The following is a 14,613-nucleotide window of genomic DNA, read 5'->3' as shown; positions in this document are numbered from 1 at the left end:
ATAGTAAGGAGTTGCGCAGGCAGAGGTATATGCTTTCATTGTTTCTTCTTCTTCATGTGTGTGTGTGTGTGTGTGTGTGTGTGTGTGTGTGTTAAACCAGACCTATGATTTCACTGGTAGAGGGTAATACCTAATAAAGAAGATCCAATTACCCAGAACCTACTCTTCAATTTATACTCTAATATGATTGCCTTGGGGGCACCAAGAGGCGATGTCTTGCCCAGGATTTCACAACCAATGTATGTCAGAGGCAGGATCTGAATCCAGTTCCTAATTCTGAGGCTAGCTCTATCCTCTCAGCCTTTGTTTCACAGGTGGGAAAAAATGAAACACAAAGAAATTAAATCACTTGGATACAGGGAAGGATAGAATTAACATAAAAAGTGACCTCTGAGCTCATTTAACTGAACTTCTCACCCTTCCCCCAATACAGAAATTTTATATCATAATACTCCGAAAATTAACACCAGAGTCTGATATGGCACCAAGCGTGCCAATCAATGGTGTGATGAACTCTTCACTAGACCACACCATCTTTCTATGGTTTTCTATCTCTAACTGTGAAGTTATCAACAGGCACAAGGTAGACATTCAAAATGAGGTTAAATGCTGATGGCAAGCTCCTTAAGGGCAGGTATTAGTCTTTGTTCTTCTCACTGTCCTTGGCACCTGGAACAGTATATATCCCTTACACGTGGCAGATGCTTGAAAAGGACTTGCTAAACTAAACTGAAGGAAGAATAACATAACAGAAAGAACAGTCTTTTTTTCTTAATAATCTCAAAGTTGTGTCATTGCCCATCTCTGTCAACAACTAACAGTGTCCATCTTTCTGGACTGCAAAGCCTCACCTGTAAAATGAAAGAGATGCTTTGTAAAGTCCTACTAGGAGTCATTGATCAGTTCTTTCCTCATCTACCACACGCCTATTTTAAAAATTTCCTGATAATATAACCCAAAATAGAATTGAATCCTCTTTGATTTCCAAAATTAAATGACAGCCTCAAGAAAGAGGGAGCAAAGTGGAAGTTAACCTGTTTTGGAGCATGGCATAATGGAGAGGCAGAGCCTTGGACTTGGATTTCTGAATTCCTTGTTTGAGACTCTGCTCTACCACTTGTGATGGCAAGCACAGTCTTGTGATGCCAGTGATTAAAGATTCCACACCCCCCCCCATTCAATAGGCCTCAGGTGGGGCTAGTTAATTGAGGCTTGATTAGAGGCAAGGCTACACCCTTTCACTGACTGGCATGAGGACCTTGGGCTCTAAGAAGAGTGTATATACCCAGAAGGTAGCCATTAAGGTCAGAATTCTGCCCAAGGAGAAGAAGTATGAACTCCGAGACAACAAAGCTGAGAATCTGCAGATTAGTGAGCTAGAGAACTCATGAGAGCTGTGGAGAGATGAGAGAGAATGGAGAGTGGAGACCAGAGAACTGAGGGGGGAGAGAACACAGGCAAGCAGACAGCTGGGATTAGTGAGTGTTTACGGGAAGGCCCCAGCAGGGGGGAAGGTTACAGGATCACTTGGTTCTTTGCTATAATACTGTATTGTAATTTCCTTATTGTTACATTGAGGTGAACTTACTGGCTTTGGGATACAACTGTTGCTATCTCAGGTTGGAGTTACTGGTTTTGGGATTTAATCCTCTGGTGTCTAAATAAATGTTATACTTCCCCTGCCTTCTACCTAGAGAATCTTTTATGATTTGCGATTCCAGACTATACAGGCATGTTCATGGTCATCTTCAAGGTCGTGAATCTTGCCTTACTGATATACCACTAAGAAGCCGTTTCACCTAATCTCTCTGAGCCTCTGCATAAGAATCATTGGCTACTTACCCTTCACAGTTGCTCTGAGGAGCAGACTCTACCTTCACAATGGTAAAGTATGTATAAATGCTAATTATTATGATTATCATAGTCAAAATCTCACTTTAACATTTTGGCTAACAGCATGAAGGGAATGATGAAATATGCCAATTCCTTACCTGGCGGGCCCTTTCCAATGAGGCCATGTTTGTTTACAAAGCATCTTGTACCTTTCTAGACAAGGCTCATAAGCCTGCCTGAAGGCATAGCCTGCCCTTCTTACACGGACATTCTCCAAGAGACCAAGGTATCTGATCTGGTGACACACTAGGGCATCATTGAAGATATGGGCAGCTTTTTTGTCATTAGGCTTGATGCACCTGAAGAATGAAGAGTATTTTGATTTTAATCATTCAACATTTCTTAAAAGAAAAATAACCTAATGGTACATTACACTTTCTTACAAGTCTATTTTTTCCATATATTGTAAGACAAAAACATGTAACTAAGAATGAGACTTTCTTACTTTATTTGAAATTCATTTAAAAGAACCCTATAATAAATCCATGGGAACAGCTACTGTAAAACATCTACCATTGCTTATGGCCAGGCTGGGATTATCAAATACATCTCTCACACCCACACACTTACCCCCACACACAAACACGTACCACTGATAAATATCCATAGAATTATGGCTCATTTCATTTATTCTGATATGCCAATTTCACCTTTTCCCCATTATGTTTAAAAATATCCGCTGTCAATCTAAAATGCCAACAGTATTTATTTACAGGTTTTTTTAAAAAGATCATATTCTTGTCATCAACGTATACATCAACATGTATATACATATATATACATATATGTGTCCGGATGTATGTATATAGATATAGATTTGCAAGAGGGCCCTTGACTGTAATGAATTAGGGTGCAAAGTGCTTTATCCATTAGTCCTGTCAGTACAGTAGCTTTATTAATTAAAAGTAATTAAAAGTATTAAAAGTAATTCAAGAGGCTGGATATTCGATATGATGTCTGCTCCACCAGAAATATCCCTTTTGGCACAAAGTTCACATATACTAGGCTTTACCGAATCCATAAGCAAGGGTGAATATGGAATAATCTGCATTTGTTGCTTAGGGGGAAGAAGAATGGGCAAACTAACTTCTTAAGGAAATTCCTTCTATTCCTGTGATGGGAATTAATTCAACAGTACACAAACTTGTCTCTTTCTACCCTCTTCTTGGTTTACAACTCTCACAGGAAAAATCTAGATACTTTCCCCCAACAAACTCCTCATCTGTAACTAGATCCAGTTTTGTGTTCATTTCAATCAACAAGTATTTTTTAAATGTCTAATGTGTGCTGGGCCCTGAGGATACAAGCACAAAGAATGAAATAATTCTTGCTGGCAACATGGATAAGGCTACTGACGATTACTATCACTGAAGCAATAGTTTCCCCTAAAGCTCTGTTCAGGAACAAGTTTAAGAATATATTAAATATGCAGGACTATGGGTGGACAAATAAGACATGACAATATTTTACCCTCTAGCACAGGGGTCAAAAGCAACCCAACCAGAAATTAAAATGTAATTGAGAAATGTTTAACAAAATAAATTAAAGTACAGTATAACACAGATAATGTTAATTTGTGGTTTAAGTCAATACAAGTCCCCAGGGACCTGTTTCTATTTGATTTTTGACATCACTGTAGCTTTACAAGTGATTTTCCAGAGTTTTTGATAAGCCTAAAGTACCTAATGTAGTTTGGATTTTTGGTCTGTAAATTCTTCATCAGTGTGGCCACTGAAGCCTTGAACTGGGATCCAGCAGTAGGTGGTCTCTTCAGGTTGATTTTGGCAGGATTTCCTTCAGGGAATAAGGCCTTTATTAGAGAGTGACTGGCCTTCCACATGGCTTGAGACAGATCACGGTAGAGCAGATCATTGTTCTTGTCAACAAATCCTTCTACCTGATACATAACCTGTAAAAAATATACTGAAGTTGGTGGCAGGCATGCTGAACCCGACAATGTTAAACTCTTTAAAGAAAAATTTCAAGATAATCTCTGTTTTTTGGATACCTCCCTCTCCATGAAACAACCCAATGCTTTAGTCACAGTATAATACCAAATTAGCTCCAAACATTCAAGAAACCTCTAAGTTTATCTCCCATCTGCCTAAATAGATATATCTCAAAGTATTTTTTTTTGCCCTCCAAGATTTGCAAGAACTCCAAATATGTTATCTTAACATTTTCCAAGTTTAGCTCTATTACTGCCTAAACACATCTTCTGAGGTTCTATTTTACCTGCTAAGTCACATGTGTCATAAATCTGAACCTCATCAAAAAACAGGAGAAGGGAGGAACAGTTCAGATATTATTTGTGTTTTCTTAATTAGGTATTCTGTACCATTATATACACATACATATGATATCAGGAAATATACTTTTGTCAGAAGCCAGGGGAAGAAATAAAGGAATGTCATAATATCTCACTGCTTTTTAATTGCACTAATTCACAATGTATTTTAGTTCAGACACAGAATACATGTTTCTGAGGAAAAAGTTCAAAATAATTTCTCCTCTAAATTTTTAGGGCCATATTTGTAAATAAAGAAAAACTGACTAAAATTAGTAACTTTCTTGAACCAATGGCTTCAGAAGTTAGCCAAAGAGCTGCCAAAGTTAGTTTACACCACCTTTCCTATATGAATAGCATCAAATCTTTCCTAATGATTGGTGATGAATTATGGATTCCTGTAACATGCCTTCAACTTCTGGGCCTAGAAATGAATTCTTGTACTCTATATTACTTTCTGAGTTTATACATTAGTGTTCGTTCATCTATTGTCATTTTCAATTTTTAAATTAGCATGTGTAGTTTATCAGCAACTTGTTTCATTTACTAAGTATTTATAAACCATCTATACATATGGCTTGAGATACATGGTTGCATCTGAGAGTAGCTGAATTTCTTTTTAAAAACCAAGACATTTTTGTTAAAAGCAGAGTGTCCAGTAAATAAGAAGGCATTATGTAAATGTTAGCTATTATTATTAAGGCAAACTGGCTTGCCTTCCAGTGCATGGTACATTAAAGGAATTTACCCTATATGGTAAATACGATTTTTGTTGAACTTTCAGTGATCTGAAAACTCTCACTATTCAATCATTTTCTTACTGCTATACTCTTTTACCCTCAAAACCTTGAAATCAGTCAACAGTGGTGAGACGAGACTGCCTAACCTGGAACATGACCTTACCATAGATAAAAATAAGGAAGGCTCACTAGTCAGGGGCTCATACAGTACCTTGCCCGCATAATGCTGAATTCTGAAACAGCTGTGAGGCAAAGAGGTATCATTTAGGAATCGTGAACACTTGCTCATTCTGCTCTCAAAATGCTGATGGGTGGCACAGACTTGGTTCAGCTTCTCCAAAAAGGTGTCATCGGTCACTGTGCCTGGCCTGAGGCACTCTTCATCCAGCATAGCCAGGATTCCATTTGTATTCTGTGGTTGTGAAAAAAAAAAGTTTCCTTCCTTCCTCAGTCAATTGTTTTAATAATTATTTGTAATGAGTACATTAAAAAACAATTAACTTAAAAACAAAACCATTCTACTAGAAGTGTTTAAATCTAAAAACACAGAAGCCATTTTTTTTTCAAGGTCAAAAGAACATAACTCATAGGACTTTGGGATCTTAACCCAAATTCATTCAGGGGAGAGGAATGGGTTTCTCCACATCTGGCAGATTAACACCATTCAGTTGGTTAAAAAAATAAGAAAAGCTTTATTTGAGACTTATTTTTTAAAAGTGAGGTAGCAATTAATCTAGAAAATGGAAATCAATGCTCACTGTTTTATTTTTATATTATGAGATTTCAAGTCACACAGCAGAGCTCAATGGGAATTAAGTCTATGAAAGACACTTTTCAAGTCATCATTTGATTTTCTCTTTGGGAGCGAAACGTGGGAAATTTGTTTCAGATTTTTACCAAACTTCCCAAACAGTTAACATAGAACATAATTCTCATTTTCTTTTAAAGAGAAACACATAAACACATGCATGTGTTTGTAATTGTTCAGGGATGAAAGATTGAGCTCTAAGAGCTCAATCCAACCAATCTAATAAAACCAATTATCAATCAACAAATGTTTATTAAGCAATTATTATATGTCAGGAACTTCAAATACAAAAATAAATAAAACTCCCTGCCCTTAAGGAAGCTTATACTGGTGGAGACAACATAAATATACAAATATATGGAAATGTATACATACACATATGTTTACATATGTAACCACACATATGTATATGTACTCAGTGTCCCAAAAGTCTTGGTGCAGTGTTAAGCTTAAATAGCCTAAAACCTTTTTCTCCTCATTAATATAAATGTAAAAATATTCCCCTTTTTGGATATGAGAGAACCACTTTTGTGTGCCTTCAGAATCTGTCACTTTTTCATTAAACTGAGACACAATACTCACATCCAAACTTAACAGGAAAACCCCAATTGTATACTTTATGAAGGGGTTCATGTGTCATTCCCTCCCCAAAGAGATGGTGATAGCTACCTCAGCTCCCAAGGGTACAGCCCTGTGATACTTAAAAGAAACCCCCACCTATTTCCATCAGTGCGAATTTCCCCATTCTCTTCAAACTTTCCCCACAGGAGTCAGGACATCCTTTCAACAGTATGTATTCACTCCAGATGGAACCAAGGGGAAGTACTGGCTCTCTTGAAGTACAATGTAATTACAATAGCAACAAGGATAAACAGGATTTCTGAACTTAATGTTGGAAGGAAATAGTTCCTGTAGGTATCAAGGTTCTTTCTTAGGTGAACATGCGTTTCTTCCATCATATGTACAATGTAGGTATTCTGGGCTGAGGTAACTTGATTGAATAAGCACATTACTACAGGGCTTTCCCTTCCAAAACTTAAAGGGAAGTAATTAAGTGTGATGTTATGTTTAAGAAGGGAAACGTGCTAGTCAGGAATTTCACAAGTTATGATTCCTGGAGCAAACCGACTCACTAACAAAATAGATGAGTTACTGTTTATTGTAAATAGTAATGAACCAGCATGAGTACCAACAAGTTGGGAACCCTTACTCATTGAATTTTAGGGCTCATGCTGAAGAAATACATCAACACTCATTTTAAAGGTTAATCAGAAAAAAGGGAAGGGATGGGCGACACAGAACGTCAATGAAGATTGCTCATCATTTTAATTGTCATCACTGTCAAGAATCAACAGACACAGGGAAAAGCTCACGCCAAGAGAACTAATGATCTTACATACATATTAGGATATCATGCTAGTATCTACCAGAGGCCTGATTTCCATATAGAATAAAGAGATGAATCTCCCATAACGCTTTCTACAGAAACATAGAACTTCAGAGTTGGAAGAGATGTCGGAGGTCATACAGTCCAACTCATAGAGGAATCCTTTCTCTATGTAGCCATCCAGCTTTTACCTGAAAACGTATAGGGAACAGGAAACCCCCTAACTTCCACAACAGCTCATCCTATTTTAGGACAGCCTTTCCAACAACACACTGAAAGAAATCAGACTCTTGGACTCTAGCAGCCCGAAATGGACACAGAAAGCTTTCTAAAACATATCATAGGGTGGTTTTGCATTCTAATCTCCTAGGAAATCAATTACCTTTGCATAATAAATATGTTAATGTTCTTAACATTTCACATCATCACAGTACCTTCAAGTTTTGAGAATTTTAGAACTGGTAGGAATGTTACACATAAGGAAACGGGCCCAGAGAGAATCAGATATCTAGACAGGCTTCCAAGGCTGGTGTGACTGGGTTAAGGTCCCCTGGCTTGGTCCAGTCTATTCCACTATATCTTGCTAACTTCTACTTATTGTAGAAAATCTAACAGGGTTAACAATGATTTGTACACAGTTTACAGTCTGTACAGACTAATGTGTTTTTACATGATATAAGTTTTATGGGGAGAGATGGGCTAAAATTGATGTCACCAAGGATGGCTTTTGGGTAGTAATAAGGGGAAGATAAAATATCCACCGATTGTTGTTTTAGTGATATAAAAATGACAGAAAACTGGAATGTTCCATGGCCACCAGATACATGGTTGGGCCTACAATGAGTATGTGCCACCAGGCTACAGCTTCCTTGAAAAGGCCATTCTAGTTCTGGATTGGCCTTGAGGTATATACCCAGGAGAAGTGAATGAAGGTCTAAGGAGGACAAAGAAAGTAGAAGTTATCTACTATGATACCACTTTCCACACTCTGCCTGGAACTTCACCATTTCCCAAGCAGAAACTCTAAAAGGGACCCTGAAACTAACCCATCCCCCGCAGATAAGCCCTGCAACTACCATGAAACCAAAGGTTTGATGTAGCAAACAGATGGAACTCACTATGATCTAAGCCCAAAATGTCAGGAGTCTTGAATTTGGCCCAGGCTCTAAAAAGGCAAGTAAGGGGTATTCAAAGACTTGATGTGCTGGAACGGAATGCTTGCCAAAGCAAATGATACCCAACAATTCACCTTGTTTTATATGTCTGTTATGGAGCCTCAAGAATTTTCCAGCACCTATTTGGATTCAAAAGCAGTCCTGCTTGGTATTTAATAAACATATATTGACTAATTCCTAGAATCAAGTAGTCAAAACAAAAATCGTAGAACTCAACACAATGATATCTTTCCATCTGTAATTAAAGATCATTATTGTAACAAAGGCATTTTCAGAAAGTCGTGTATCTATCAGGTACTCACGTTTTCTATGAGGTCACAAATTACAGCGTTATTGAAATAGTCAATGTGAGTCCATTCTATATCCTTAAAAAAAAGAAAATAATGCCATCATATATGTAGAATGCCATCAACAATGCAGATCTTGCTCCTCTCAGGGTATTCAAATCCACCTCATTTTGTTACCTTTAAAGAATCACTTCTATAAACATGGTTTTGGGTCCCCAAATGTTTATCTGAGTGAAGTGGCCCACCACTGACATGATCTAAGCAAAATGAATGCCCTTGAACTGTTTCCAGGCTTGCTTTCCATTCCATTCTCCAATCTGTGTCAATTTCCCATGCACTTCATTGGCAAGGGGCCAAATATTTATACTGAGAATCCTTGGCTCAATAATGCTTTGTGTATACTTACAATGTTTATAAGGAAAGAAGTCAGAATTAGAGCGCAAGTATCTGAGATCCCAGAGAAAAAATTAAATGGAGATACAATCTTACGAGTATATGCTTAAAAAAATCAAGGTTGATCAGATATTTTGGAATTTTAACTACACAATAACTAACTACTTCAAGTGTGAAATGACCAAATGTTAGTCCACAGTGCACATTAGAGGGTTGGTTTTTTTTTTTTTGGTGGTGGGTGGGGGGTTGGTTTGGTTTGTTTTTAAAGGCATGGAAAGCTATGAGTCTTTTCTATCAGGTCATAAAACCAAAACTTAAATGCAAGATACAATCATTGCAATCATCAAATCAAAGTCCACTTCCACTTTGTATATTCAAGCTTCATATGAATAAACATTTATTTTTCTTCCATGGAGATGAAATTTAATTCATACACCCCACTACAGTTACTTGTAAAAGTGTTCTAGTCAAACTATACAAACAACTTTAGGTTATAGATCAAAGCTTCACCATTTTCTTTACGATGGAAGACAGGAAGAGAATGGACCCAGGCTTATAAAATGTTTACACTGCCAGAAGGTGCCAGACACTTAAAACATATTACTAAAGTGTAAAGACTTCCCTGTAAAACAAAGACAAAATATTTATAATCTATCCTCAAAGCAAAAAAGTAGATGGTTTGCTTTAGGAATTCACTGGGGGAAAACTACCACAGTAGAAAAATCAACATGGGGGTGGGGGAGGAGTCAGGAAGGGGGATAAAATTCATATCCACAAGGGATGTGAACACCAAAGGAGGCTGAAGAGAACAAATAGCCAACTTTTGGGGGGCCTGAAGAAATAATAATGGAGAAGTTTTCCTGGCGATTTTTTTTTCACTGATCTTGTGATTTCATTAGGAGAGGGCACTTCTGGAGAGGAAACTCCCCCTGCCAATACAGACTGGCAGCTGCTATATAACTCAGCATCTTAGACAGTTGCTTGGGACACTGGGTCACATAGTCGGTATATGTCAAAACGTAAGACTTGAATTTAGATCTTCCTGACTTTGAGACCATTAAGCCACACTGCCCTCACAATAATGGTATTATTTAGTAAGCATAAGGCAAATAAACGGGGAAAAAATAAGAAATAAAGTCCCGGGGACTCCAAAATTTCTTCAAACTAAAACATGTTCATACTTAGAAAATACAAGAATATTGAAGTGCGGAGGGGTGAGGAAAGGGGAATCAAAATATTCTTTTTTAACTAAGGCTGAAAGCACCTGACAGATGTTACCTATTAGTGATCTGAAATGGATATTTTTAGAAAATGAATTTTTTTCTTCAGGAAATGAGCCAAAAGCAAGTTCTCAGGACGCTTTTCCAAATACTCCATTATTTCAGAGCTCTATGTATGAGTTCTTCCTGTTCCACTACATAATAAATAAATTAACAATAGCTCAATTCATATAGTGTTTTCCTCACAACATCCCTATAAGGCAGGTGGCAGCACAAGTATTAGTTTTAAACTGAAATTCAGAGAGTTTAGTAATGTGAATGGCACCATTAATAAAGAACAGAACCAGAATTCAAACCCACATCTTACTGTCCAAGTCCAGTGGTCTCAAACATAGTACAACTAAATAGATCATAGCTGATATTAACAGTTTTAAATGCCCATGTATTTTTTGGAACTGGCAAAAGAAAAAGAAATTTTTTAAAAAGTATTTGGACATTACTTCTCGGATATACTCCTCCTGCTCTTCTTTGAGGGTGAGTTCAATGAAGATCTGCTGCAGTTTTTCATTGCAATAGTTAATAATGAATTGCTCAAAGCTGTTGTCCTGTAGGAGAAGAAAAAAAAGCAACAGTGGTTTTTTTACAAAGCATAACTTAGTGTATTTATAATGCCCACACTCTGACAGTTCAGCTGATGAGGAACAAGCTTTTTAGATTTAGCTACAGTGGGGTAAAGGACAGTGACTTAGGCCCAGCAGGCACAACAGTAAATGTTGGTTGAATAAACTGGAAAAAAAAAAGGGCAAGCAAATGATGCCATTTGCAGGGATGTAGGTCAGCTTTTGGTCTTGCACAAGAGTGGAAGAAATATGAACCTTGGTTTTTTTGTTGTGTTTTTTTTTTTCCCTTATTTTAAAGGTCAGAAAACAGAGAGTAGAATTCATAATCATGTGGTCTAAAGTTCTCACACCATAGGCATTTCTATGCCTTCTAATATGAAGGATGTAAAACCAGCAGATGGGCGAACTGAGATCCTAACAGACATCTTATATGGATCCAAAGTCTTCCCAGTAGAGACAGCTACTACCTTAACCTTGACTAAGGTAGTAGCATCACTTGCTTTTTTTCCCTTTTTGCTGAGGGGTGATTAGCGCATATGGGATGGTGGTGGTATGGGAATAAAGAAGGCAGGAAGGTGCTCCTACTCTAACTAACCCTTATATATTAAGTTTATCTCCTCCACTCCAGGTTTGTTGGCATCTATTTATTAATCTAGTCTCACTTGTGACAATGGGAGCTCATCACAGAACTTCCATTCATTTTCTTGATGACAGAAACTCTGGTTCCCTCACTACAAGAAGGGATGAAGGTAGGAACCTTAGAACACTGCAGAAGCAGCTGGGGAAGGAACTAGGGCAGATGCTGGAAGAAATTAGAATCTGGTGCCTGAGAGGAAGACCTGACCTAATTTTTCTTCTGGAAGGCAGTCCAGGATTTCTAGTCACCACTGATGAGCTGGTGACAGAAAATATTCAGCTCTAAACCACAAATGATATGAACATGACATTATATAGTGTGATCCCATTTGGACTGTGTTAAGGAAGAAAAAAAGGAAAGGTAGAAAGATCCTAAATGCTAACTGAAACACTCAACTAAACAGGTGAGAGTCATTTTTAATGTTTTCTATGGATACAATCACAGGTTCATAGGATCAAAGGATTTAGAGCAAGAAGGAATCCTGGAGATCACCTGATCCTAACCCCCTAATTTTACAGATAAAGAGACTGAGATTCAGGGACAAAGCTAATATTTGAACCCAGCTCTTTTGGCACCAAATCCAGCAGTCTTTTCTACTACACCATGCACACTTTAAAGTATACTCTCCCTGACATTAATTTTTATGCGAAGTTTTAAAAGTGCTTCTAATTCCTATTTAAAAATATTGCTTTGGAACAATTATGTGCCCAGAGAATTTATTACCGTGATCAGCCCTACCCTAATAACACTATTTACTTCTCTGATAAGAGAACATTTAGAGTTCTTAAGTCATAAAAAGGGTAGCCTTAAGAAAAAAAAAATTCCCTGAAAGCTTAATGGAAGGGACAGACATTTGACTAACTCAGAAAATGTATTCACAGAATCTTATACAATGAGCCACGAAGGCCTTGATGTTATTCAGGAAGTCTCCATGAAGTAGCCATGATGCTATTTACAATACTCTTATTATGCTGACAAGTTTTAAGTGAGGTGGGAGAGGCAATGAGTTTTCTTAGACATGAGAATATAACCTTCTCTGGTTGCTAAGCTACAAAACAAGGAATATGAAATACGCACACGCAGATTAGAAACAAGAACCAAAGCTGCACAAATTACCCACAACAATTAATTAAGATAAAGGCAAACTAAATTTGCCCTTCAAACTTGAATGTATATGTGTGTGTGTGTATATATGCGTACACACACACACACACATATACATACACACACTTATTCCTGTTGGATTCAACGTGCCCTAATGGCTACGTGCTTAACTAAGGTTTATTTGCGGCAAAATTCACACAGCTGAAGAGATTAACATATAGCATGCAACAAAGTGGCACCGCAAACAGGTCATACTTACTGCATTCTGATGCAAAAAAGATAAATTATATAAGATGCTGTCAGTTCTTAAGAATAAGGAATTTCAGAAACAAAACAGTCGGTGGTAAGTTATTCACGGTGGCAAATACGCACATCTCAAACTTTGTCTATATTACACAGAATACGTGAGTATGTGTCACAGATCAACCAACCATTTAGGACTTAGTCCTACTTCCCACGCGGTAAGCACTAACAGCACGAAGATCCTATTGTGACAGGTCTCTCCAATTTTTTTTTTTAAATGGGTTTGACTGAAATAGTGTTGAGTGACTGTCTTGACGCCCTGAAGCATGCTCAGTACAGGAGGGTTAATGTCCTTCTATTCTTAGGATAAATGAAATCTATGTGACACAGGCCCACAACACAGCCCACATCCACCTGCAATAAGAGCAATAAGAGGAAACAGACACCACCAAAGGAGGTGGGATGCAACAAGATTCAGGAGCAAAGGTTTTCTTTTCCACCTTGCATAAGACAAAAACCTAAACAAAATGGAATTTTTTTTTCTCCAGGGTAGTTTCTAAGAAGAGAAATTTATAACCAATTGTATTCTTTGGGCTTAAAAAACTGAGCATCTCAATGTGAAATATAATTGACTATTATCCTCTTTTAGAATTACAGAGACACCCAATGAGTTTTGTCTCTGCGTGTGTTTCTCTCTAACACACACACACACACACACACACACACGCACACACAGCACTACAAATGGATAATATGAGATTTACTAATCCAATACATAACAGTTTTGATCTGAAAAATTGTGGTGAATTTTTATTCTAAATCATTATGCTTTTCAATGTAAAGCAAGACTGTACTGCAAAATGTAACCATGGTGTCTTCAGTTCCATCTAGAACATGACTATTTCCTCTAATTTGTACAACATTAAATAATGCCAAGTTTTTCACTGGATATCTCTTCTTTTTTAGGATGCAACTGTCTGTGTTTTACAAAAGCTATGAGTTCCAATCAATTTTATAGGGATCAATCAATTTGTAAATAATAACGACTCAGAACATGAAAGAACAAAGTTATTCATGAGCAGGGTACTTCTTTCCAGCCTTTCTGTCTCAAGGCCCAAATCCTAGGAAGGACTACGGTGACAGCTGGTTCCATTAATTTCTTCCTTATTCTTCTCCCTCCATTTCTACTTCAGTTGTATACCTGTAATTGCTAGTCACCTCTCAATTTATCCCTCAAGGCTGAACAGAAAAAGGAAATTAAGTCTTTAGGAGAAGCTGAGCCACACTCTATTCATCTACCATACACCCCACTAGATTTAGACTATTTTATGTTATACACTAGAGCCCAGCTATAGCTCTAGCCTTGGGATACATGTGATGGGAATGTTGAGGTCTTCTGGTACTTGAGTAATTAAACTCCCTTAAAATAAAACCCAAGACAAACTACCTTTATTTACTTTTGCATTTTAAATGGTGCCACAGCAAAGTTCCAGTTTACTATATAAGATTATTCTTGACTTAGCCACCTATAACCCCATATGAAGCCAATGGCCACATACACTCCTGACTCAACTGTGAGGCTTGGAATTTTCCTATTCTGATGGCTGCTGCCTGAGAAGCCTTTTCCCTTCCAACCTTCCTTCTTAGTCCTCAGAACTACAGCTAGTCTTTTGGTTTTAGCTCTGCTCTCCACAGTGTCTCCAGACCAGTCTTAAAATCCCAGACGTCTCTCCTCAGTCACACCAAGCCGAACTCTGACCCAGTTCCTGCAATGTTCATGATTAGGCAGAAAGGAGATTCATTTTTATTTCAGTCTTCC

The 14,613-nt window shown here is 37.6% G+C and overlaps 1 protein-coding gene across 7 annotated transcripts in view; it reads right to left on the bottom strand.

Moving 5' to 3' along the window:
* Positions 1–14,613, bottom strand: part of MYO1B (myosin IB) — a 227,811-nt gene that overhangs the window by 35,133 nt on the left and 178,065 nt on the right. For all 7 annotated transcript variants that reach the window (XM_036745516.1, XM_036745519.1, XM_036745521.1 and 4 more), the window contains exons 14-18: positions 10,691–10,795; positions 8,593–8,655; positions 5,132–5,332; positions 3,576–3,802; positions 1,992–2,192 (exon numbers count right to left, since the gene is read on the bottom strand). In XM_036745516.1, coding sequence (XP_036601411.1) covers positions 1,992–2,192; positions 3,576–3,802; positions 5,132–5,332; positions 8,593–8,655; positions 10,691–10,795 — 797 coding nt within the window. The remainder of the gene's footprint in view (positions 1–1,991; positions 2,193–3,575; positions 3,803–5,131; positions 5,333–8,592; positions 8,656–10,690; positions 10,796–14,613) is intronic.

This window comes from Trichosurus vulpecula, chromosome 2, assembly GCF_011100635.1.
Source record: "Trichosurus vulpecula isolate mTriVul1 chromosome 2, mTriVul1.pri, whole genome shotgun sequence".
Taxonomy (NCBI): Eukaryota; Metazoa; Chordata; class Mammalia; order Diprotodontia; family Phalangeridae; genus Trichosurus; species Trichosurus vulpecula.
Note: the sequence above shows the minus strand (reverse complement) of the source record. Positions and strands in the feature narration are given on the sequence as shown.